Source organism: Diospyros lotus, chromosome 7 (assembly GCF_014633365.1).
Source record: "Diospyros lotus cultivar Yz01 chromosome 7, ASM1463336v1, whole genome shotgun sequence".
NCBI lineage: Eukaryota > Viridiplantae > Streptophyta > Magnoliopsida > Ericales > Ebenaceae > Diospyros > Diospyros lotus.
The window spans coordinates 35,641,362-35,666,185 of NC_068344.1; the positions used below are offsets into that span (position 1 = coordinate 35,641,362).

The 24,824-nt window shown below is 36.9% G+C and overlaps 4 protein-coding genes across 8 annotated transcripts; 3 read left to right on the top strand and 1 right to left on the bottom strand.

Annotated features, from left to right (window-relative positions):
* Positions 1–506: 506 nt before the first annotated feature.
* Positions 507–9,495, top strand: LOC127806772 (proline-rich receptor-like protein kinase PERK1). 3 transcript variants are annotated; one of them, XM_052344275.1, is made up of 9 exons: positions 507–1,573; positions 5,178–5,624; positions 5,809–5,895; positions 5,991–6,061; positions 7,180–7,256; positions 7,868–8,015; positions 8,259–8,420; positions 8,810–9,156; positions 9,276–9,495. In XM_052344275.1, exons 1-8 carry the CDS (start codon positions 751–753, stop codon positions 9,110–9,112), a joined length of 2,118 nt encoding a protein of 705 aa, XP_052200235.1. In that variant the 5' UTR covers positions 507–750; the 3' UTR covers positions 9,113–9,156; positions 9,276–9,495. The 3 variants fall into 3 exon arrangements, with proteins under 3 accessions (XP_052200235.1, XP_052200234.1, XP_052200236.1); XM_052344274.1 differs by having other exon boundaries at positions 8,810–9,495; XM_052344276.1 differs by lacking the exon at positions 5,178–5,624 and having other exon boundaries at positions 8,810–9,495.
* Positions 9,496–10,656: 1,161 nt separating this feature from the next.
* Positions 10,657–16,808, top strand: LOC127806771 (uncharacterized). Of its 2 annotated transcripts, XM_052344272.1 has the most exons (11): positions 10,657–11,047; positions 11,652–11,849; positions 11,927–12,011; positions 12,204–12,279; positions 12,535–12,711; positions 13,043–13,145; positions 13,432–13,541; positions 13,914–14,003; positions 14,125–14,205; positions 14,903–15,757; positions 16,454–16,808. In XM_052344272.1, the coding sequence occupies exons 1-11, from the start codon at positions 10,702–10,704 to the stop codon at positions 16,544–16,546; spliced, it is 2,214 nt and encodes a 737-aa protein (XP_052200232.1). In that variant the 5' UTR covers positions 10,657–10,701; the 3' UTR covers positions 16,547–16,808. The 2 variants fall into 2 exon arrangements, with proteins under 2 accessions (XP_052200232.1, XP_052200233.1); XM_052344273.1 differs by lacking the exon at positions 10,657–11,047 and having other exon boundaries at positions 11,708–11,849; positions 11,934–12,011.
* Positions 16,809–16,904: 96 nt separating this feature from the next.
* Positions 16,905–18,256, bottom strand: LOC127806774 (uncharacterized). Of its 2 annotated transcripts, none has more exons than XM_052344278.1 (3): positions 17,971–18,256; positions 17,589–17,680; positions 16,905–17,459 (listed from the first exon to the last, which is right to left on the bottom strand). In XM_052344278.1, exons 1-3 carry the CDS (start codon positions 18,121–18,123, stop codon positions 17,051–17,053), a joined length of 654 nt encoding a protein of 217 aa, XP_052200238.1. In that variant the 5' UTR covers positions 18,124–18,256; the 3' UTR covers positions 16,905–17,050. The 2 variants fall into 2 exon arrangements, with proteins under 2 accessions (XP_052200238.1, XP_052200240.1); XM_052344280.1 differs by having other exon boundaries at positions 17,589–17,791; positions 17,971–18,119.
* Positions 18,257–21,078: 2,822 nt separating this feature from the next.
* Positions 21,079–24,814, top strand: LOC127806848 (pentatricopeptide repeat-containing protein At5g25630-like). The gene is made up of 4 exons (XM_052344387.1): positions 21,079–21,227; positions 22,237–22,392; positions 22,541–23,452; positions 23,602–24,814. The coding sequence occupies exons 2-4, from the start codon at positions 22,288–22,290 to the stop codon at positions 24,487–24,489; spliced, it is 1,905 nt and encodes a 634-aa protein (XP_052200347.1). The 5' UTR covers positions 21,079–21,227; positions 22,237–22,287; the 3' UTR covers positions 24,490–24,814.
* The last annotated feature ends 10 nt before the right edge of the window (positions 24,815–24,824 follow it).

Here is a 24,824-nt window from a genome sequence, read left to right on the forward strand (position 1 = left end):
ATTAAAGTAGAGTTTGAAAAGTTTTTAATTTAAAAATTAAAAATTAGATTGTTAGTAGTGAATTAGATTATATTAATACTCTTCCCTTCAATTCACTCTTATCTGAATTAGTTTAATAAATTAAATTATTAAATTAACACAAATTCAATCTATTTAATTTAAACAACAATCGAACTGATTAAATTATCACCTTAATTGGAGCCGTACATTTAGTCTAATTTTTGAACCAAACAACGTTACCATCCCTAAAGAGTATTATTAATATCTGATCTACCAGAGAAGCTGTCGCTGGAAATGATTGGGAAGTCTTTGACACGTGAACAATGGCAGTGGGTTGCGACGCGTTTGGATTGTAGTGGAGCCGAGGCCGGAAGGGAAGCGAAAACGGACCGGGTTCAAGGCGGGGCGGGGCGGGGCGGAGGGAAAATCAGGACGAGTAAACTGCGGAATGCGCGGGCAAGTCTCGTGGGTCCCACTCCCAATTCCGATATTATTCTCGCCTATGGGGACGCTGTCTGCTGACGGAACCAAACACACCCTTCTCTTTGTCTGACAGTTTTCAGAACGAAACGGCCAAACCTCCCCGAAGCAAAAATGCATTTGTGCTGAGAGAAAGAGAGAGAGAAGTGCCGGAGACGCAGCTTCTGCCCTAGAAAGCCTTCAGCTTTCAGCAGCTCATACATATATATACAGGCATTAGATTAAACTCTCTGTATATATATAATTATATATATATAGAGGTGATCGGCAATGTCATCGGCGCCGGCTCCATCTCCGCCGTCGACGACTCCCGCGGCGCCGCCACCTGCATCTTCTCCGCCGTCCAGTCCGCCTGCCCCCTCCACATCGTCCCCGCCGCCTCCGACAGCGCCGACGGGGTCTCCGCCGCAGTCGGCCAATCCCTCGCCTCCGGCTCCGGCCTCCGAGTCTCCGCCGTCCGGTTCGAGTCCGTCCCCGCCGCCACCTGCATCGCCTCCACCGTCGAACAACTCTACCTCGCCGCCTACGTCCAGTCCTCCTCCCCCCGCCACATCGTCCCCGCCGCCTCCGACAGCGCCGACTGGGTCTCCGCCTCCGCCGCAGTCGGCCAATCCTCCGTCGACCTCTCCCTCGCCTCCGGCTCCGGCCTCCGAGTCTCCGCCGTCCGTTTCGAGTCCGTCCCCGCCCCCGCCCCCGCCCCCGCCCCCGTCGTCTTCTAATTCTCCGCCGTCCGGTTCGAGTCCGACCCCGTCCCCGCCGGCGTCGAAATCGTCGCCCCCGCCTCCGTCGTCTTCTAATTCTCCGCCGTCCGGTTCGAGTCCGTCCCCGCCGGCGTCGAAATCGTCGCCCCCGCCTCCGTCGTCTTCTAATTCTCCGTCTCCGCCGTCGTCCTCGAATTCGCCGACCCCGCCGGCTTCTTCGACTCCGCCGTCGCCTCCGTCGAGCTCATCTGGGATATCGACAGGGCTCGTGGTTGGGATAGCTATTGGTGGTGTTCTCGTCCTAGCTGTTTTGAGCATTTTATTCATATGTTGCCGGAGGAAGAAGAGAAGAGAGCCCGAGTACTACGTTCCACCTCATCATGGGCCTAAAGGTGAGACCTTTATTTTCACACTACTTGTTCTTGATCGTCTTTGTCATAGATTCAAATTCATACGACACCAGTTGCATTAACCTATTAATTCTTTTTTTCAGTTTATGCGGTGGTCTCAAGTCTTGTGGTTTTTGAGAAATTGTTGGATTTGAAGTTTAATTTGTTTTTAGAAGTTTAATTAGGGAAGTTTTACTCTTATGTGTTAGAACTGTATGGTTGTTGTTAGTCTTACATTGCTCCATATATCTGGTAGAAGTTTTGGAAATGACATTATTCTTCGAAAACAACTTGGGGATGGCACTTTTCTCCCGTTCATAATTGTTGAGGATGTGCGACCCATGTTAAGAAGAAGAACAAGCAATTCATCTTGAATTGCTAATCTGATTGGCTTCAACTTAAAATAATGAAAGAAACAAGTTGCTTCCATTTGACCATATGACTTTTGGTTTACGCTTGAGAAGGATATTATGCCTATTATATTTGATGTAGTATGGATGGAGGGCTAGTTTGGCTATGCGTTTTTCTTTAAAGCTTTTAAGTTGGGTAGTATTTAAGTTGGTGGGTAAAATTAATAAACAGTCATTGAACTTTAAAGTTGTAATTATTTACTCACTGAATTTTAAATTGTAACTAATTAGTCACTGAATTTTACTCAACATCAACCAACCATCACTCGTCATAACTCCATCAGCTATTACAAATGAAAAATGTTAACAGTATCTGACGTGGCTAACGGAATCCGACGTGGTAAAAATAATCACTGAACTTTAAAAATATAATTACTTACTCACTAAACTTTGCTCAACGTTAACCACCCATCACCCCGTTACATCATCGTCTGATCTTGAAACATATTAAAAGATTTTTGTATGCATTTAAGATCATTTACTTCTCAAACCAAAAGTCAAAACCTAAACTAATAATTCAAATTAAAAAAGCTATTGATGCAAACTAAAAGTAAAAAAAAATGTCTACTTAGATTTTTTTTCCTCCATTACGAACAACGAAATTCAATATATTCAATAATGAGACTAAGAGCTAAAAACTAAAGGTATGCCGGTCATCGGATATGACCAATTTGGTCACTCACTAAAAGTATTCCGGTCACCGAATATTGTTGCACCCACAATGATGTATTATATAAAATTGGCATAGATGTAATGAGTGAACTTGGTGACCACTGTTTAGGATTGAGTTTTTGTTTTCTTAAGATGGTTATAGAGTCACGTTGTTTGGATGGGTAAGTGTTTTGTTTGAGACAATGATGGATTAAAGATTGTTGGTTTTTGGCATAAAAGAAATACGATTTTTGTAATCAGTTTTTGGCTCTGGTCTCACTATTAAATATATTTTTGTGAATTTCGTTGTTCGTAATGGAGGTAAAAAAATCTAAGAAAATATTTTTTTTTTAATTTTGGTTTGCATCAGTAGTTTTTTTAATTTGAATCATTAGTTTAGTTTTTGGCTTTGGTTTGAGAAATAAGTGATCTCAAATGCATACAAAAATCTTTTTATATGTTTCAAGATCAGACGGTGATGTAACGGGGTGATGAATAGTTGATGTTGAGCAAAGTTTAGTGAGTTAGTAGTTACATTTTTAAAGTTTAGTGAGTGTGCTAAATTAATTTTTGTCACGTCAGATTCCGTTAGCATTTTCCGTTTGTGATAGCTGACGGAATTATAACAAGTGATGGATGGTTGACGTTGAATAAAGTTCAGTGAGTAATTGGTTACAATTTAAAATTCAGTGAATAAATAATTACAATTTTAAAGTTCAATGAGTAAACATTAATTTTACTCTTAAGTTGGTTATGGCGTTTAAGTTGGATAACGTTTAAGCTAATAATGTGTTTGGATAAATGTATTTTTAAGCTAATAGTTAATAGTTATGTGTTTGATTTGAAAGAACTAATAAGTTATTAAAACTTAATAAAAAAATGAAAATAGACATGTTAAATGTTAATAAATTATACATAATTATTAAAAATATTTTAAGATTATAAATTATATGTATTATATATGTTATATAATAATAATATATATTATTATGTATTATTGTTATATATATATATATATATAGATATATAAAGTTCGGCCATGGCAGCACCGCAAAGGAGAAGCACAGATGGAGGAGATAAGGGCGATGGACGGCAGGCGACGTGATGGGAGCAGTGGGTAGCGATGTGATGGGGGCAACGGACATCTAGCGAAGCGATGAGAGCAGCGACCGATGTTGCTGATGGCAACAACGACTGCCAGGAAGCAGTCGGTGGGGGCGACAGCGATGGCCGACGGTGGCGGCCGAAAGAGTTGAAGAAGAAGAAGGCGGGAGGCAGAGGTTGAAGAAGGGGCATAGTGTAAAATTAGCAAAAATGATGAGGGTAAGATGGTAAATTACTTGGTCAACCCAACTTATAAATGAGCAGCTTTTTGCAAAAGCTACTCTCCAATGGCTTTTGCAAAACGCTACTGCCATAGCGTTTAAGCTATCAAGCGTTTAAGCTGGTGAGGTGTATCCAAACACCTCACTAGCTTTTCTTAACAGCTTATAAGCTGTTGATACAACTTATAAGATGTCAAACCGCTTTGCCAAACGAGCTGGGAATATAGAGGGTGTTTGGCTTATGGGTTTGATCGCTTACAAGCTCTATCAATAGCTTATAATCTATTAAGAAAAAGTTGGTGGGGGAAGCTTTTGCAAAATGCTGGTGGTATAAAAGCTGTGTTTACCATTGAATTTATCATTTTACCCTAATCATTTTTGCTAATTTTTAGACTTGCCCTTCTTCTTCAACCTCTGTCTCTCGCTGCCTGTAGCCCAAGCTCTTATGGCCGCAACCGTCAGTCATCACCATTGTCCCTACTAGTCACTTCCCGTCAGCCACCACCCCCACCGACCGTTGTCCCCATCTGCTTCAGCTTCTCCTCTGTTGCTGGTGTCCGTTGCCCCATTGGCAACTGCCCATTGCCGTCCCCAACTTCATCTCTTCTGTCTTTGCCCCCATCGCCCACTTGTGTGTATGTATGTATGTATATATATATATATATATAAAAAACAACGTAATACATATATTATATGTATATATATAATACATATAATAATATTGTATTAATATATTTTTAATAATTATGTATAATTTATTAATATTTAATGGTCAAATTTTACATCATTCAATACCATGTCTATTTTAGTCTTTTTGTTAAATTTTGATAATTTATCATCTCTTTTGAATCAAACACATAACTATTAATTGATAGCTTAAAAATATATTTATATAAATACATTATCAGTTTAAATACTACTCAACTTTTAACTTAAAAGCTAAATAACTTAAAAGTTATGAAAAAAAAAGGGTAAGCCAAACAACCCCCATAGTTGTCGTGTAATGTCGTGGATAGAATTCAATTATTTGCTACTTCTGTTTCCATTGGCCTTCTGTAATCTTCTTGTCCATTATCCTATAATATCTGCGCTCATTCTGGTGTTTGTTGATAATCACAAATGAACCATATGGTGGACCACCACAACATTGGCAACAAAATCCTCCGCCACCTGGTTCTGATGCCATCACAATGCCACCAAAACCCTCTCCTTCACCTCCAGTTACATCGTTCCCTCCAGCTCGTCCTCCTGCATACTCACCTCCTCCAGCTTTCATGAGCAGCAGCGGAGGTTCTGCGTCCAATTCAGGGAGCGAAAAACCACTCCCACCACCTTCTTCTGGCATGGGTTTAGGCTTCTCAAAGAGCACATTCACATTAGAAGAATTGTCAATGGCAACTGATGGATTTTCAAATGCTAACCTCCTTGGACAAGGTGGTTTTGGGTTTGTGCATAAAGGGGTCCTTCCGAATGGGAAAGAAGTTGCAATTAAGCAGCTGAAAGCAGGTAGTAGTCAGGGGGAGCGCGAATTCCAAGCTGAAGTTGAGATCATTAGCCGGGTGCATCATAAACATCTTGTTTCATTAGTTGGATACTGCATCACTGGTTCCCAAAGAATGCTTGTCTATGAGTTTGTTCCAAACAACACCCTGGCGTTCCACTTACATGGTTAGCAGTTTCCTCTTCTTCTTCTTCACTGTGAGGTTGACTATTGGCATTGATGAATTATAGAGCTACATTTGTATGTGCATGCATATGTTCAAATGATATCCTTCTCAGAAAAACAGCATATTATTGAGCTTTGCAGACACATTCTGGTAAAGAGTATTCTAATTGAAAGTAAATCTTTCAGGGAAGGGAAGACCTCCCTTGGATTGGTCCACAAGACTGAAAATTGGTTTAGGGGCTGCGAAAGGACTGTCATATCTGCATGAGGACTGTAAGTTCTTTTCTTAATGTAGAAGCAGGATACAACTCTTTGTCAATGATACTTGAACATTTCAGACAATAAAATTGAACAATCTCTATTTGCAGGCCATCCTAAAATCATTCATCGGGACATTAAGGCAACTAATATACTACTAGATTTTAACTTTGAGGCAATGGTAAGATTCTTTGGGACATGGGTTGAGCATTGTTGTTTTGTGTGTGTGCATGTGTCTAGATTCCTATCTATAGCTAGTCCCAGGCCTAGATAAAGGAGGCATGTGTTAGGTAGCTGATACCCAGCACACATCCAACAACATGAATTCTAGACAAATGTTGTTTTGTGTGTGTCTGTGGGCACATGCGTGGATGACTAGAGTTGAGCATGACTGCTTTAAATCATTAAACCTTAGATATAATTGTTGAAGTACATAATAAATCTAAACACCGCCCTATGTAACTGATTGTTTTTGCCAGTTCTTTTGTTGATATGTATATGACTTTACCATATCATGGACAACTGTTTTGAATCATTAAACTTGAAATGATTATGACGTGAAAAATTTATTTAAGCATAATTAGGTGTACTAAACTTAAAACTTTCTAGACTTGGTTGATTACCTTCTCTGTGAGTCTGACCTTTTTTTTTTTTTTTGTTTCTTAAAATTGAGGTGTTTCCAATCTTTTTGCAAAAACAAATTTGAAAGCAATTCACTAGTCATTTTCTTTTCTTCCAACTTTATTTGGTTTTGGAAGCAAAAAAACAAAGGCCCTTTAGTTTTTAAGCGGACTGTCGTAAGACAAGTTTTGTTGTATGGCATGGAATCTTGGGCAAAAATATCAATATTTATAAAATATGAGCGTAATTGAAATGTGAACGTTATATTGGATATGCAGCTATAGAAAAAAAAGGAATCACAAATGAAATTATTCATAATAAATTTAGAGTGCCATTTATTTAGAGCAAAATGTGCAAGACTTGAAGAAAATGGTTTGGATATCTAAGAAAAAGATCAATAGAAGCGCTTGTGAGGAGAATTAATGGATGGAATAGAAGAGGCTTGTAGCAAAATAAGTAGATGAAGACAAAAGAAAATTTGGTAGAAAGCTATTAGACATGAGATATAATGGCCTTATAGTGGATATGGTCATGGATGGAGATTATGTGAGAGCTAGAATTCATTTAGCCAACCCCAAGTAGCTGTGTTAAGGCTTGTAATAATGATGATGATGAAAAGTAAGCAAGGCACCAAGGGGAACCTGATCTTCTTTCTTTATCTTTTTTGTTTTCTCTCAGGTTGCAGATTTTGGACTTGCAAAGTTTTCATCTGATGTCAACACTCATGTATCCACTCGTGTGATGGGAACTTATGGGTAAGATTTACTCATTGTATCTAATTCCCTTTATTTTACAGTTTCGTTGGTCAGTATGGTGTTGGAGAAGATATGCCTTTGAACTGGACTTTCTAACACTAGGGAGGGCAATGGTTAAGTAGCATTAACTGCACATCATTTTTAGACAATGTGTATTTATTATATCTCATTTTATGACTTAAAATTTTTTGTTAGTGTTAAACAAATGCATTTATTACTATAAAATCAACCAATAGAAAATGTTCTCTGGCCTAAAAATGATGAGGTGTAATAAATATAAATTGTCTGAAAACTGTGTATTTAATACTCAATCATTGCCACATTATCCTTCATAACATAATTATTTGGGTCAAATTTTGGTAAAATAAGTCCACCAAATCTTATCCAGCCATCTGTCAATTAAATCTTGTGGACCCTGTTCGTCTTGAGTTTTGAAAGCTGAGCTTTAGTTGCTTTTTTATACAATTAATACTATTGTCTGATTCTTGATGCCATGTTTCATTTCTGCGTTTCATAATGTATCAATTCTGATAATTGCAAATTATCACACCTTTTTTGCTGAGCCCTGTTAAAATGTCATTCACCTTCTAACATACACTTACCACTGCCAGGTATCTGGCTCCGGAATATGCTTCTTCTGGTAAACTTACAGAGAAGTCCGATGTTTTCTCATTTGGAGTCATGCTTCTGGAGTTGATTACTGGACGCCGACCTGTGGACTCATCCCATTCTTTCGTGGAAGATAGCTTGGTAGATTGGGTGAGCAAATTGCTGCATATCTTTCCAAGCAATTGCTATATATATTGACATTTTAGAGCCGAGATTATATGAAAAACCTTTTCGTAATGTTCCTTAGTATCCCAGGCTCTGATGAAAGCTTTTTATTTTTTATTTTTGGATAGGTGAAAGCTTTTTATTTCATTATATTTTGTTTTTGTCCTTTTCTTTTTTCTTTTTTTTTTTAATTTCCACTTTCGAGATAACAAAATCACCTTCCTGCAGGCGAGGCCCTTGCTTACACGAGCTTTGGAAGACGGTAACTTTGATACCCTTGTTGACGCACGATTGCAAAGGAATTACAACCACAATGAGATGACTCGCATGGTTGCTTGTGCTGCTGCTTGCGTGCGTCATTCAGCACGACATCGACCACGAATGAGCCAGGTAATTTTTCAATCAAATTGATGGTTTGTCTGCAGAAGCCAAGTTAAAACAATTTCAGCATCTCATGCACAATGATTGATCTGAATACTGAATGGATCCAACACCCCTCCTCCCTCACCACCAATATAAACAAAGCAAAGAGAATAATGGTAGCCGATAAGCTCTGAATCATTGAGGCATTGTCATGATGTCTGTTTTTGCATCGTGAAATGGTTCTTCAGTAGTAGATTTTTCCGTCACCTACTACAGAGGTCGCTGCAAGAGACGTTGGACTCGGGGTTTAATGTTTTCACGGTCATTTAGCGTCTTGAGGCTTCAGGGAAGGTGCTCACCCCTGAATGTGTACCCATCTTTAGGCTAGTTGATAACCATCAACATAAATTGTGCAGGTAGTACGGGCCTTAGAAGGGGATGTATCGTTGGCCGATCTTAATGAAGGAATCACACCTGGACACAGCACAGTCTTCAGTTCTTTCGAAAGCTCAGACTATGACACTAACCAATACAAAGAGGGCATGAAGAAATTCAGGAAAATGGCCCTTGGCTCCCAGGAGTATGGCAGCAGTGGGCAGAGTGTTCCGACCAGTGAATATGGTTTATACCCATCTGGCTCAAGTAGCGAACACAACACCCGGGAGATGGAGATGAGAAAGATGAAGAAAGACAGTAGTGGGTTCAGTGGAAGCTCATGACAACCTCAAAATTCTCATAATCAATCAATTTGATTGCAGACAAGGCATGTCTAGTATGAGCTAACAACAAACACATTGTTTTTTTTTTTTTTCTTTCATTTTTCATAATTTATATTTTCCCTCTTGTATCTATTAATTAGGCTTATACATCTAAACAATTCAGGTACTGGGCCAATTCTTCTGTCTGGTGCTTGAGTGTTAGCTTGTTCATATCTGTTGGAAGGGTGCTTTAACTTGTGAATGAAAACTGTGACAGTTGGAGAGTAGCTGAGAAACTATTGTAAATTTTATGTGGAATTATAATTGTATATACACACGTGTGTGTTCTGAAAGAGATTATGAGATCTGAAATTTATGTAATTGATTTCGCCTATTGGATGTAATTGATCCGTCTAGTAGAATTAATTGTAATTGTCGTCATTGTATATATATTTTGAATTTTTTTTTTATCTATATTTGCCTTAAACTGGGTTATGAATTAATTTTTAAATTTCAAATTAAATCATTCTAACAAATGTGCTTTTATAAATTTGATTTTTATGAGAATAAAAATTAAAAAAATTTAAAATGAGAGGAAAACAAAAAAAAATGAAATTTAGCTGAGCTTACAAAAAAAATGAAAATTTTCAAGTTGAAAAATGAGGAAAGTGTTGAAATTCATTTTCAACCCACCTCTTTTATCTGTTTTGTCACTCTCCAGAGCTTTAAATGGCTTAAGAGCTGAACTGAAATTTGCTCTCTATTGCATTTTGTATATATTTTATATGTATTCAAGTATTTGGTGAATTATATTTTAAATATTTAATTAATAATTTTTATATCCGTGTATTTGATTATTTTGTATATTTGATTATATATTTTGTGTATCCATCTATTTAATTATTTTATGTATTTAATTGTTGATTTGGTGTATGTGTGTTTCTAATTATTTTAATGTAATATGTATGTGTGTATCGTTTATATGTATATGTGTGTATTTGATTGTTGATTAAGTGTATTTGATCAATTTTGTGTATCAGATATTTTTTCTAATGTAATGTTTTGAAGCTAATCCTAAAAATGAATGTCAAAATTATTTAATTAAATTATTTAATGTTGTATTTAAGATAATAATTATTATATCACAAGGAGAGTATTTATTTTTGTGATTTTTTATATAATTTGACCAATTAAATTTTGAATTATAAAAATATTTCAAATAATTTTGTTAAATAATCTTTTTAAAAAAATATTAGTAAATTTATTTACAAATATATTAGATATTATAAAAATTTAATATCGTTATATTTATTATTAAATTATCAAATAAATAATAAATTTTTAAATATAATTATTAAATAGAATTAAAATTTATTAATAAATAAGTGAGATAGAGAGTGAAATAAAAAAGAAAATATGAATTGTGGTTGGAACATGTATAATTTTTGGATAAAATTAAAATAAAAATAAATTAAAAAAAAGAAAAAGAAAATGAGATAGGGAAGATGGTTGGGGATGTCCTTAAAACAAAACAAAAAGAAAAGGCTTTCTTTCACTTTGTTTTGCGTTCATCCACTTTCCAAACGCGGCCTCAGGCTTCCGCTCGGTGCATGCTATCTTCGTCGACGGCTCCGAATGCTACACTGCGCCAGGTGCGCAGATTACGCAGCCTCCATATGGCGCGAGGCCTGGTCGTCTCTTCACAGTCCAAAACCACTTCGAATCTCATACTAACCTCCATTTCTGGGGTTTCTTTACCAATCCGTTTCATAAAAATCCCTTTCTCGTCAAATCGCCGCCGCCGTGTCTCTCCCGTCAATTCTTTTTGTTCCGTTGCTTGCTCCCTTAGCAGTTGCTCCAGTGGACGAGATGATGCGCCAATTGACATTTCGAAGTACCGAGAAGCTTTCGCCAAGAGGATGGCCATGGCTGGCCTCAAACCTCATCATCGTATTGGTCAGTTACTGCACACTCTCTTTTCTATGTGTATACATTGCTCAGTTACACTCCGTTCTTTCAGTTGTAGTTTTTGGCTGAACTTTTGAAATTACAATGCTTGGAAAACTGAAAAAGCATTAATATGGTTTTGTTGAGTTTATTTGCTGGCGTTGTTTACTTTACTTTCTTTTTTTTTTTTAAATGGAAAATAGGCTATTGAGCCTATTGGTTATGGTTTTGATAAATTTGAGTTCAAGTTCTGTTTTTCCCTCAAATATTGGACTTGTAAGGAATGAAGAAGTTGAAAACGCAAATTTGCCCCTTTACTTTGGCTTTCGTTTCAGAACTTAAATGAAAACGATTTTTGGGAATTCTATGAGATGTTCGAAATCGTCCCGATTGGGTTTCACCTCTTATTGTCTCTTCTATGCGCTGCTTTTGGAAATCGGTTTTCTCTTTTCCTTTGGGAGAGGGGGGGCTGGATGAACCAAAGACCTTGAAGGGAAACCAATGAATATACAGTAATGTTAACCAAATATTCAAAACTGTTCTTGTTTGCTTTCCTCTGTTTCATCCATAGTAAGTGAAGGAGAAATAATTTTTAGTTTTTCTTACTTTTCAGCTCTTGGAGTTTCTGGTGGCCCTGATAGCATGGCTCTATGCATATTGGCTGCCAGTTGGAAAACCAATGGCCCTAATGCTGCTGGAGGCCAGGGAAGGGGGTTCATTGATGGGCTTTTGGCAATAATAGTTGATCATGGATTGCGCGCTGAAAGTAAAGAAGAGGCCAACACTGTGTGTTGTCGAGTTTTGGATTTGGGTATATAGACTTGCCCTTTTGTTTATGGGTTTGGATATCCACTGGTGCAATAGAAAGTTAATACAGGATTCATGTAGGAATCAGATGTGAGATCGTGCACTGTGTATGGTCCGATGGTAGACCAAAGAAAGGCCACTTGCAAGAAGCAGCTCGTGACAGGAGGTAGTTTCTCAAAATATTAATGTATCTGCTACTGGGGATGTTTTTGTTCCCTTGATGATATGTTTGTTTTCATTTTTAATGTGTAGATGCTTCAGACTCTTTCTTTTGCTCCAATGATAGCTTTTCCACTGACGTGTCATTCTTTTGCCTGACAATAATATCATTTTTATGGGCCGCTTAAAAAATATGCAGGTATCAAAGTTTTCAAAATGTCTGTATGCAATATCAAATAGGCGTGTTACTAACTGCTCACCATGCAGATGACCAGGTTTGTTACAGCATAATTTTGATGTGTTTGGTGATGTCTTCATTGAAAAAAGAAACAAGTTACACGTTTGTCATGCATGTAGGTAAATTTTGGTAGAAGAATGCACTGCCCTTTCTTTCTTTCACTTTTTGGTTATTTTTTATTTGTAATTGATAATGGAAAATAATGCAAAATATCTTGATTGCCTAAAAAAGCATTGAGTTGAAGGCTTCGCAAAGATGATAGATGTATAGTGATTGTAAAGTGCATCTGCAGGCCGAGTTGTTCATTCTTAGACTATCTCGCAACAGTGGTGTGCTTGGACTTGCTGGGATGCCATTTGTCTCTGAATTGTACCCTAGAGATCCAAATTCAAATGGTGAAACTCTGAATAATCATGGTATTTTACTAGTGCGACCGCTCCTGGAGTTCTCAAAAGGGGATATGTACAAGGTGTGTCATGTTCAATTGTATGGCTAGTAATATTAGAAATTTCTTTCTAGCATATTATCTCTGAAGTAGTTAGCAAAAGAGAGCTCTGATTTGGATTCCTAGTTTCTTGTAGTAAATGGGGAAAATTAGTCTAACTTTTTTCATTACTCCACTTCCATTGTATGTAAACCTATACGACTGGAATTGGAAATCAAGTCCTATAAATTACATCTGGAGTTGTTTTTCATTTTCATTGAAAAGTTTAAATTGAGGCAACTTGAAGTGAACTTTTAAATATATATGCTATTTTCCACTTTTATTTTGAGTTGAATGAGTATTTTTACTATTGCAGATTTGTCAAGGGGCTAAGCAAGAATGGGTGGAGGATCCAACAAATCAAAGTCCACTATTTGCTCGAAATAGGATCCGGATGGCACTGAAAAAATTATCATCATGTAAGTGGTGGCAGATATACAGCTTGGACAAATGGACATTTTTTTACTTATATAAACATTGCTGTAGAAATTCAAGTAGTCTGCTTTAAGATATTATGTTTGCATGCAAAATCTTCTTTTCCATGACTTCTTCTGTCAAGGCTCTGGCTGACTTGGCTTTGAGCTAATTATTTCTTATACCAATTTTGGTACCTTTTTTTCTTTTGCTTATGTGGTTGTCCACTGACTTCATATCATCGAGCAGAAGTGTGCAAGTGTCTTAATACATGTCTTTCTTATTTTGCAGCTGCTTTCAATTCTGATTTACAGGCTGTTATTTCTTCATGTCGAAGGACACGCTTGTATGTTGATCATATTTGTTGTAATTTGATAAATCAGTCTGTGACCGTCATGGCTGTAAGTATGTTGTTTTTATTTTTATTTTTGGAATACATTGGCTGACCTATGTGTGGCAATTTACTTCTGATGTTCCTATTACATGGTTTCCTATTGTTCATACACTAATTCATTTTAATAATAAAAAATTATTTGAATAGGAAACTTTTAAGCAATTTACTTTATCTTTATCCGTTTTCAAAATCTAACAAAATGGAATAAGAATTTTCTGCAATTAAGCTATGTGCTACCTCAAGAAATGGTGTTATTTTTAACTGAGTGAATATATATAATCCTTTGTCCTACCAGATAAAAAATATAAGGAAATATGAAAGCTTCCAAAGAAAATTAAGAAATCTGATTCACTGATCTCTTGCTTTCTCTTGGTGCCAGCAAGGATACGCTGTTATTAGCCTGGATAGCCTCAACCCATCAAAGCTTGAGGACATATATCTCTCAAGGTTCATTGCCTTGATACTGCAGGTAGTCTGATTCTTAAATTACTTGATATTTCTTACAAAATTTAAATAGTCATACCAAAACTAGTAGTCTGAATGAATTTTTTTGAATGCAACTGCCAATGCTATTGTTCATCGTTTCTCAGTTCATTTCACAAAGGCACAGACCTGTCCGTGGTAGTGCTTTAAAGTTGCTTTTGGATTATTTTTGCAGTTTCCCATGCAAGGTAATTCTGATTCATTACTGGTTTATTAATTCTCTATTTACTTTGTGATCCAAATGTTAAATAGAGCAAACCCTGAAAGTAAGTTGAAACATAGATATTCACTATATTGCACAAAGTTTGTTAACAAAAAAATGGTCAACCTGAAAATTTTCTGCATAATTGAGAACTATGCACAAGGACAATCCTCTGTTATAGGTTACAACCATGGACAATGACCGTGCCGAAGTAGTTTTAGTCCTGGTGTTGCATCATTTTGTGTTAGCAGGCTATTCACTGTTAGTATCAACTTGTAGTTAGTTGCATCATTTTGTATTAGTAGGCTATAGTATAAACTTGTAGTTAATATTACATTGCATTTTGGTCACATAGGGGTTCTGGAGCAACCTGTTCCTTAAAATTAGTTTGTCTCAATTGTCAAATACCAAAAACTGGCAGAAAGGCAACTTGTTCCTGCTGTTCATGAAGTTTTAGGCAGTAGGATAAAGCAACCTTAGAGAATATACATTAAATGTACTTTTCTGGTGATTTTGAATTGAATATGGAAGCTATTCTGAAGTACAGAACTGAATTATCAGTTTTTTTATGTGGCTGGCATCTTGCTTTTTTTATTTAAGTTTTATGCACAAATTTTACCTTTTACAATATTGATTATTATATATTTTTTTAATTCACATTTTTTATCATTCTCATGTTGCAGACTTCTTTTACTGCAGCTGGGTGTTACCTTTGTCCAGCTCCTGGTTCTAAAGGCACAAAGGTCCTGGTTTGTTGTTCTGTTGATTCTTCTTTGCCTTTGAAGATGGAGGTGTTCCACAAACTTTCTTATGAAGGACACGTGCATGATTTTCTGTGTGAGGTATCACAGATAATATCAGATGGAAAATCATCTGGCGATACCTTGATTATGGATGCCTCAGATATCCATTTTTTGGATGTAAGATCTTATGAATCTGTTTTAGTTGAAGCAAGAAGACTCAAAATTCTCAGTGAGTCTACCTTTAGGAACATTCTTTCATTGCAGATAGATGAAACCAAACATTTCAGGTCCAAAACTGAGGAGATGTCTGATTATGAGTTAAAAAATAATGGGGAACCGGCAAGTACTTCGATGAGCAAAGAACTTAAGCCTGGATACATTGGTTATTTTATGAATAGATTCTGGGTTAGTTGGGAACCAATTGAGAGAATTGCCTTGGACAGTTACTCCCTAGATGAGGCTAGTGGAGACCTAGATTTGGGAGGGGGAAGCCAGCATTACTATTGCAGGTCTTGTCTAGTTGGTCACGACAAGGGAGTTAAGGTGCGCCACATGATCGATGCTGATTGGTTGTATCTTGCCAAGTTGTCAGAGTATCATCTAGATGAGTCTAAAAAACAGAGAATTCTCTACACTGATAAAAGAGAGCAAATGGTGGAAAAGAAGAAATTATGTTCAGATTATGCACAGTTAAATGCAGTAAGGGCCCTCAAGTTATTGAAGTCTGTATCAGTTGCTGCAAGAAGAGGCCTGCCTGTACTAGTCAATTCTCAAGGACAATTACTAAGTATTCCGGTATGTATACAGTACATGACTTTTCCTGTTTTCTTTCGTTTTGGCAAACTGGTTATTTCTGCAACCTGGCTATATTGATGGCATCTGACTTGCCATGTGTCAACCTACTCCCATTACTTGTTCTCATTACATGGCATACATCAAAACCAAAATTCAAAACCTATCTTCTGGGAAGAGAGCTTGCCTAGGAACAAATAGATGCTCCATTGAAGCATTTTGGCTGGGATTTTTTAGCATAGGTGGTACACATGCTATAGAACATGGCATACACCTGTAACCGTCACAAAATAATGAATTTAGCTATCCTAATGTTATTTTCATATTTGTTCTCCTAAGATTGTTATCTTTGAAGGGGAAAAAACTAAATATATTAAACTAAGTTATAGATGGTAAGAGTTTTTATCCTTGACAAATTGTAAAAATTGGTCCTTATGTTTTGAGAACTGTGTTTTTATTTTATTAATTTGAAGAAATAATCATTTTGTTAAATATATAATTGTCAATAAGAAAATAGGTTAAGAGGTATCCAGGAAACTCATTATATATGAGTTTACCCAAGTTGTAGATGTGCACCTATATATATGTGTATATTTTTTCTCTAAATTCTTCTTGAATTGCTTTGTGAATGATTCAGAATTATTAAAGTTGTCATTTGAGACTTAATGGGTTTCTCTCTTTTTCCTTTCTCTTCTTCAGAGTGTTGGTTTCAAGCACTGCCCCTGCTTGACAGTGTCTGCTACCTTTAAGCCAAGAGTGCCGCTTGGTGGGGGCTATAGTTCCTTTATCTAGCCTAGGGAAGACTGTAGAGGGGGATTTTGACATATCTTGAGCCACATAAATGGCATGTGGTAGAAGAAACGAATCTTCAAGCACATCCAGAAAGTTTTGATAGGTAATTTCCGAAGTATCCATCTTTGTATCCTCTTATTTCATGTTTGATGTTCTATTCATCCACGTCTGCACGCTGATCGAGCTGAGCTCTACTGGTTGAAAACAGTTATGTAATCTTAGGGTCAATAAAATCTAAATTCTTAGGATTCTTATTGCTAGATATGACCTTTCTTTCAGCTCTAAAAATGCTCTTTCCTTTGTCTCTGTACACTAGCAAGTCTTGAGGAATCCTAGGGTCAAAACGAGAAAACTCATCTTTCAACTCAATTGAAATTTATGGAATTTGAGTTGCTCTTGTCATATTTCCTTTCTGGGAATTTTGCAAGATTGTTCTGATCCCTGAAGAAGAACAAGAATACAGAAAAACAACTGCAATCTGAAGAAGAATACAGAAAACAACTGTTATGTGCCCGGGTTTTCTCGTTGCTTCATAGGCATGAGTGTCGCGAACCATTGCTTCCAAGCTGCATCTTTCTGTTGCTCCATCCACGACAAGAAAGCACTGTCGAGCAAGCAGAAGATGTTGACGTACAGAAGCTGGTACCTCACAGGAACATACCGGAAGTTGGCAACCTGAGCGATAGGCCACACGCCGCCCTCCAGAACCAGGGCCGGAAGGAGATCCCTTTTCACATCTTCCTTCACTTGACCGGCACTCTTGCCGGCGGCGAATCCGATGTATGTGAAGAACACAAGCAGATTAAAAGGGCCAAAAATAAGGCTATCCATTGCCACTTTGGCTCCTACAAACCGGAGAGACTTTGGCTGGAGTTGAAGCTTTAGCTTAATGAATCTGTCCAAGCCTTCATACCTATAGCGCCCAAACCTTAGCTTAGGGGTTTTGATTTGAATGATAGACAGTGGAATGAAACAATTGAACAAGTATCTAATAAAAGAGGTAAGAGGAAAACTAGTTCATAGACATGACCAGTGAACTAACCAGAAGTGGCCAGCTGGTCCGATGAAGCCGAACCCGAACATGCTTGTGATGGCTACCCGTTTCCAGTCGATCTTGAACTCTTCATTTTCACACTGGTCCAATGAAGCCAAATTCCGTGAACCCAGAAAAAAGCTTAAAACAAACATTTCAATGTCTCAACCGCAGAAGCAGAATCACACAGCTGAAGCAGAAAGATGCAGAAACTTCCACCAAGACAAAACCCCATCCCAGAAATTAGTGGGTACATTCAAACAGATACCCATGAAAGAACAGCAAAATCCCAAATCAAAAATCGAATTACATACACTAAATATGTAGAAAAATAGGTTGGGGAAGCAATAATTTTGGGGTATATGAATGGTGCTTGGTGCAGAGCACTTACAGAGATTTGAAGGTGCTTTCTGGCCGTGGAGTGAGTGATGGATTGGGCAACAATATTGCCGACGCTCCATAGAATGCCGGAGCTGAGGGCCTGGGTTTTGAGTGGGTGAACGGACAAGCAATTCTGATACCAATTCCATAGCTTCAACATCATTTTTCCCACCTCGGAATGACGGCGGCGGCAATGGCTAAGGTGGTAGAATTAGAATGAGATGAGAGGGAGATGGTGTTTGTTAGGACCACCGTGTCAGGTGGCCTGAGGCCATGCATCAATCTATCTATCTATCTATGGGCATAATTTTCAATTTTTGAATGTAAAGAATTTAAATAATACATTGAAATAAAGCTAAGTTAGTTGATGACTGTTCAAATTATTTTATTGTCTCCAAAATGATTTTTTTTTAACAAGGAAATCGAGAGATTTTTTTCACATAATAACTTTTGGTTCAGACTGTCACATCTTCTTTCTATAAATCGTGGTCCATCTGCCCGGGCTAACTGACTAAACAGGTAAGTTCGGATCAAAATCTGGGCCTTGACCCTTTGGATAGAAACAAATAATATATTGTGTAATAATTTAGATTAAAATTTATAATTTTACGGTTGCTCAAGTTTTTAAATGTATGTGGAGAATCAAGTTTTTAAATGTATGTGGAGAATCATTTATGCGGGATTGTCTTCAAAATGTTAGGTGATAAATTATAAAGTATATACTAATGTATATATTATAATACACTAAAATATGGACACTGATAGAATACCAAAAACACATAGGGACACATCCTTTTGTTTAAATATTTTATAATTTATATAAATTTTTTATTTATATTTAGCATTCCATTCGAGCCCATCTGAATTTGAGAATTAAATGGGCCTTGGGCCTTGGTGTGAAGCCCAACTATAACCTGACAATTTGACCCAGCAGGGGATTGCACTAATCAACCACTCATTGATAATTTCAACTTTACTACATTTTGACCCAAAGCAAAAAAATAATTGTAAAATGTCAAGTCCATTTACTTTTTTGGGGTCAATTTGTATAATTTAAATACATTTATAATTTAAAAATTTAAAATTTTGTATATTTATTTGAATCTGTCATTTAATTGCCCCTAATAGAAAAGTATTTTGCATTTGATGATAATTCCAAACAATAAAAAATCAACCAATAAAAGTTTCAGAAATTCGAAATATGAATTTTTTTTGTTTGGAAGTATCCCCAAAAGGTCGTGTGGTAGGGCAAGCCCCGCGTCCACCAAAGGCTTGTGGTAGCCAGCCAGCATACCCTACAGAAGGTCAAAAAGGTAATTATTCGGATGCCCTTGGCCTATGGTTACTTATCATTTGAACCCTCCATGCCACATGGAGTGGCACTTACACCCTTGGAATGCCATGCCAGCAATTTATCCTTAAAAAGTTTCACTACTTGTACAATATCTCTACCTACAAACTCTTTTTAGGAATGATACATTAAGAAATTGAATCGAGTAAGATATATATTTAAATAGTATTTGTTAATTAAGATATAGGTTAAAAAAAATAAAATATGAAAACTATTTCAGATAAAAGTATTTTTATCTTAAAAATATCTTAAAATGTGTTTGTTAAATTTATCTAATAATCTTTAAAAAAAATTACGTGATTTCTTATCTAGAATTGTTTGTATAAATTTATCTCTCATTTCATTTATATAAATTTATTTTGAATCTTATAAAAAAAAAAAAAAAGACCTAGAGTCCTCTAATGCATTCTAAAAAATTTAACAAATAATTTGATAAAAAAATTTAAAATTTTTTTCAGTCTTATTTTGATAATTTCATATCTTGATTTGAAAAATATTTCAATTTTATTTTACTCATTTTAACAAATGCTACACTAAAATCTTCTTAATAGTATCATAGTTTCTTTTCTATTAAACTAGCGATTTAATGTTCACACAACAAATTAGACTACAAGGTGTAATAGAAATATAGTGAAAGCACTCTTTTGGAATACTTGAACTTGAAATGGGTAGGTCAAGCAGGCTAGGTTAGATTAGGCCTATTGTTTAGCGTTTCTTTAACGAGCTAGGGTGCCTGATTTGTTGTGGAATGGACTAAAATTAGACTCAACCTAGTAATTATACCAAAAACTTGATTTATTTTCGTGAACATATCTAAAATAAGTTATGTCGAGCTTGGGTTCGAGAGCAAGGAGTCCAACTCATTACAACAAAATATTTATTTTCTATACAAAAAGCCATGAGCACGGCAAAAGTCTGGCAAGCTAACCCAATTTTAAAGTAATTTGAGAATAATTTTTAAAAATATAAGTATTTAATTAATATATAAGATATAAAATATTTTTAAAAATATAAATTCTACTTGTAGAATAAAAATTTAGAACTTAAAAGTAAAAAGTTTGAAAATTGAAACTTTTAATTTTAAAAGTAGTCTTAAGTTTTATAAATATTTAAATTATAAAAGTTACCTCATATTTTGAATTCAACTCCAACTATTGTGTATGACATATATATTTATTTATATATTTAGATTTTTTTAAAGTAATAATGATATTTTGTAAAAGATATACATTTTCTTGTAAAAAAATTATTTGAAATTTATTGATTATCATTGTAAATTTATGACATTGATATAAAAATTTTAAAATATTAGAATTAAATTAAATGGTGAACCAAGTTGAGCCCGACCAGTTTCAATAATAAGTTGGGTTAGGAACTGCAAGTCATTTGACATCTCTAATTTAAGATTTTTTTAAGTATATTAATACTTTTACTATTTAAGCTACCACTATAATAATAGTAAGATGACAATGTAGCAATTTTCTTATGCAACTTTATAATCTGTAAATATGAACAGTTTATTTTTCTTTTTTTGCTTTTAGGGTTTCTTATAAACTTTATTATGTACAAGTCCATCCCTAATTTCAATTAATTTATGCAGAAAGTGAGGGGTGCTGGTGAAGTTTGAGCAATCTACAGGGGGTTAAACCGCAAAAGAAAGAAAGACCATCACCAGGCATAGAGGCAACGTGGCAGAATATGCTCCGGGAAAAATCAACTCAGCCCAATCCCCTCAGCTTGGAGCCTCAGCCAATTGAAATTCTCTCACCCATTCTGATTTCTGATAATATTTGTGGATAAGATTTGCTGATGGATGCCACTACAAAACAACTGTGTCTTTCATTTTATGCACTTCCAACCTGCAACTATGCCACTTCTCTCTTCCTCTCTCCCTGGAAACTACTGAGCTCAAAGAGGTAGAAATTGAGACTTTTTTTTAAAAAAAAAAAAAAATTCCTTTCACTAATAGTTCAGTCCAGTTCATGGTTCTATTCAACTATGAATTTCTTTGGGTCTGGCTTCTCATGTAACTGAATTTTGTTGAATTTTGTGAAATTTGGTGATTGTATATTATGATGGAAAAGTTGGAATACCCTTGTGGGGGTTTGATCTATATTTCCCACATTATGCATGCCCAGTTCCACATTTGTCAGTGTTGGAATTAATTGGCTGTGCCTCTGTGTTTGAAGAATTGCACAGGAGAAGTCTTTTGTGAAGATTGTGATCTCTTTTGACTGTTCTTGTTTTCACAAAATCAGTATGCTTCTAGGAGGCCACTTCCTTTCTTCCAGCTCCTATTTATGTAACAGCATATTTGCTTGCTGGATATAACTGAGTAATATGCTAGGGAAGGCACTGCAATCTTCTTTTCCCCTACTTGCTTCAGAGATGAAACATCCTGGCTCAGATTTTGAGTTTTTAACAAATTGGTCTCTTTTATAAGATTATATGCTGAAAAGAAATTGCATTAAGTTACTAACATCCGATTCATGAGGCTTAGAATATGGTTTCCCCAGCTTGTTTTTCTGGGAATCACCTCCATATTTGTTCAATCCATCAAATGAAGTGTAAATCTCTGTGATCAAGAAGATTGCTATTGGCTATGGCATCAAGCCATCAAAATCTGATGTTTGATCAACTCCTGCTTTATAGGCAGTTCTTCTCACCATTTACAAGAGATCTTCTTGTTCAACTTGTGAATTTCCCCTAAAGGCATGGTTTTCTTGCCAGTGGGTATAATTGAATAGTAGCATCTGCTGGAATTCAATGTTCAATGTTCACTTCCCACTAGTTCTTGAGCCCTTCTCACTACTAACATAAATTTAGCTGTGGCATAGTGTCACCAAAGCCGATGTTGTCTTCTTTATTTATTTATTTGTTTGGTCCAACTGATTTTGAAAGTTTCTATGGTACCTTCCATCTCAGGTACACATGTCAAACTTTTCTCCCACTATGTGTTAAGGCAGGTGGGGAAAAATGGGAGAGTATGGTAAAGAGATGGCACGTTCTGTTGTCAGGGGAAAGGGCCAAAATGGAGCAGTTACGAGCAAGAAATGTATCCATGCTTCTTCACCCACCATGGTATCATGACTCTTAACTCAATCAGTTCTTGCAGAGATTTGAAGATCTTAGCTGTATTACTTTGTGTTGCATTTTCTTTGAAACTATACTAAGATCTGTTCAAGTTTATTTTTCTGTTGGCCAAAGTTTTGATGGTTGAATCTGGCAGGAACCTCAACTGCACGAGAAGGACTTGCCACGCCCAGTTCTAACTAATATAAGTTCTTCAAGTCAATCCCACTGCCTCGTATGTTTGGGAAACAGTACTTGTTCAACAGTTAGATCAAGAACAAAACTGATGAACATTTTGATCGAGAAGGGAAAGCTGCGAGAAGTGAACTCCATTTTCAAAGGCTTAACAGAGGACGGGCACAGGCCAACCCTTGTAACTTACACAACCCTTTTGGCTGCCTTGACCCTCCAGAAGAATTTCAAGGCCATTCCCTCACTCCTCACTAAGGTGGAAGAGAATGGCCTGAAGCCTGACTCAATTTTCTTCAATGCCATGATCAATGCTTTCTCTGAGTCCGGGAACATTGAAGAGGCCATGAAAGTGTTCCAGAAAATGAAGGAGAGTGGATGTAGGCCCACAACCAGCACATTTAACACACTGATTAAAGGGTTTGGTATCGTTGGAAAACCTCAAGAATCGATGAAATTGTTAGAGCTAATGTCACTCGAAGAAAAGGTGAAACCCAACGACAGGACCTACAATATTCTTGTCCGAGCATGGTGCAACAAGAACAACATTAAGGAGGCCTGGAACGTGGTGTATAGAATGGTTGGATCTGGTTTAAAACCTGATGTTGTCACGTACAACACACTAGCACAGGCTTATGCTCGGAATGGGGAAACAACTAGAGCTGAAGGAATGATATCCGAGATGCAGAACAACGGGGTGTTGCCCAATCAACGAACTTGTGGAATCATCGTTAACGGGTTCTGTAAGGAAGGTAATATGACAGATGCATTGAGATTTGTTTACAGGATGAAGGATCTTGGAGTGCAGCCAAATCTTGTTATTTTCAATTCCCTTATCAAAGGATTTCTTGATATCACAGACACTGATGGAGTTGATGAGGTGAGTTCTACCTTGTCAAAAGCTTAGGAATTCTGATCAAAACACTGTTTTATTGTCTCAGATGATCAGTTACAATGCCATGTTCTTATAACTCATTTACTTTTTCTCCTATAAAAGAAATCAGTAGTGATTGAGCATCGCTGTTTCAGGCACTGACACTGATGGAAGAATTTGGGGTTAAACCGGATGTGATAACGTTTAGCACCATCATGAACGCGTGGAGTTCAGCCGGGCTCATGGACAAATGTCGAGACATATTTGATGACATGGTGAAGGCCGGCATAGAACTGGATATACATGCATTCAGCATTCTAGCGAAAGGATATGTGCGGGCTGGAGACCCGGAAAAGGCTGAGTCAGTGCTGAGAACTATGGAAAAATATGGAGTTCACCCAAATGTTGTAATTTTCACTACAATTATAAGTGGATGGTGCAGCGCAGGCAAGATGGAGAAGGCCCTGAAGGTTTATGGGAACATGTGTGAATTTGGCATCTCCCCCAATTTGAAAACTTTTGACACCCTTATATGGGGATATGGAGAAGCAAAACAGCCATGGAAAGGAGAAGAGTTGCTCCAAATTATGGAAGAGAAAGGTGTGCAGCCAGAGGCAAACACTTTTCAGCTCGTTGCAGATGCGTGGCGTGCCATTGGATTGGTGAGCAAAGCCAAGAGGATTATGCACGAGGAAGAAGAAGATCAGAGTATCACTCATAATACTAACAAGAATGAAATGCCAGCAGAGAGCCCGGAGAGAGTTCATCAGAAAGAAAATCTCGGTGCTGCCTATTCAAACCTCTTGGAAGTACGTGGTGCGCTGATAGCCAATCAAAATGGATCGCTGGCTGGCAAAGCAAGAAGCCGGATGGTGCTAAAATGTTCCAAGTTCCCGTCCAAGAGGCTGAGTACCGGAACTAAATTGACAATTCTCTCAGGTAGATGTGGAGCTGCTGCCAAGCCAGTAGCATGGCAAAGATTGTGCAAAGTGCATGTGGGATTTTATGGGCCATATGTAACTTCTTGTCGACTGGTGCTTTGAAACTGATGGGAGGCACAAATCTGCTGCATTGTGGCTGGGGTTAACCTCTGGTGGAATGCTGCCATTCTGGTTCAGGCCAGAATGAATTTCTGATTGAGGATTTCTTGCCATTCACAGTTGTACATACTAATGGCAGCTTCTCCAACTTCAGGTACTTGAAGCTCTACCATATAATCCTCCATTCTGTTGGCAAAACTCATTTGGCTGTTCTCTTTAGTCAATCTGCCTTAAAATGTACTTATACAGTTGCCAATTCTGGGCAGACAAAGATACTGCTAAATTCTTTGGTAAAGTAATGAAAATGCAATGCTTCTAATTGGAAAAATGAGGATTTG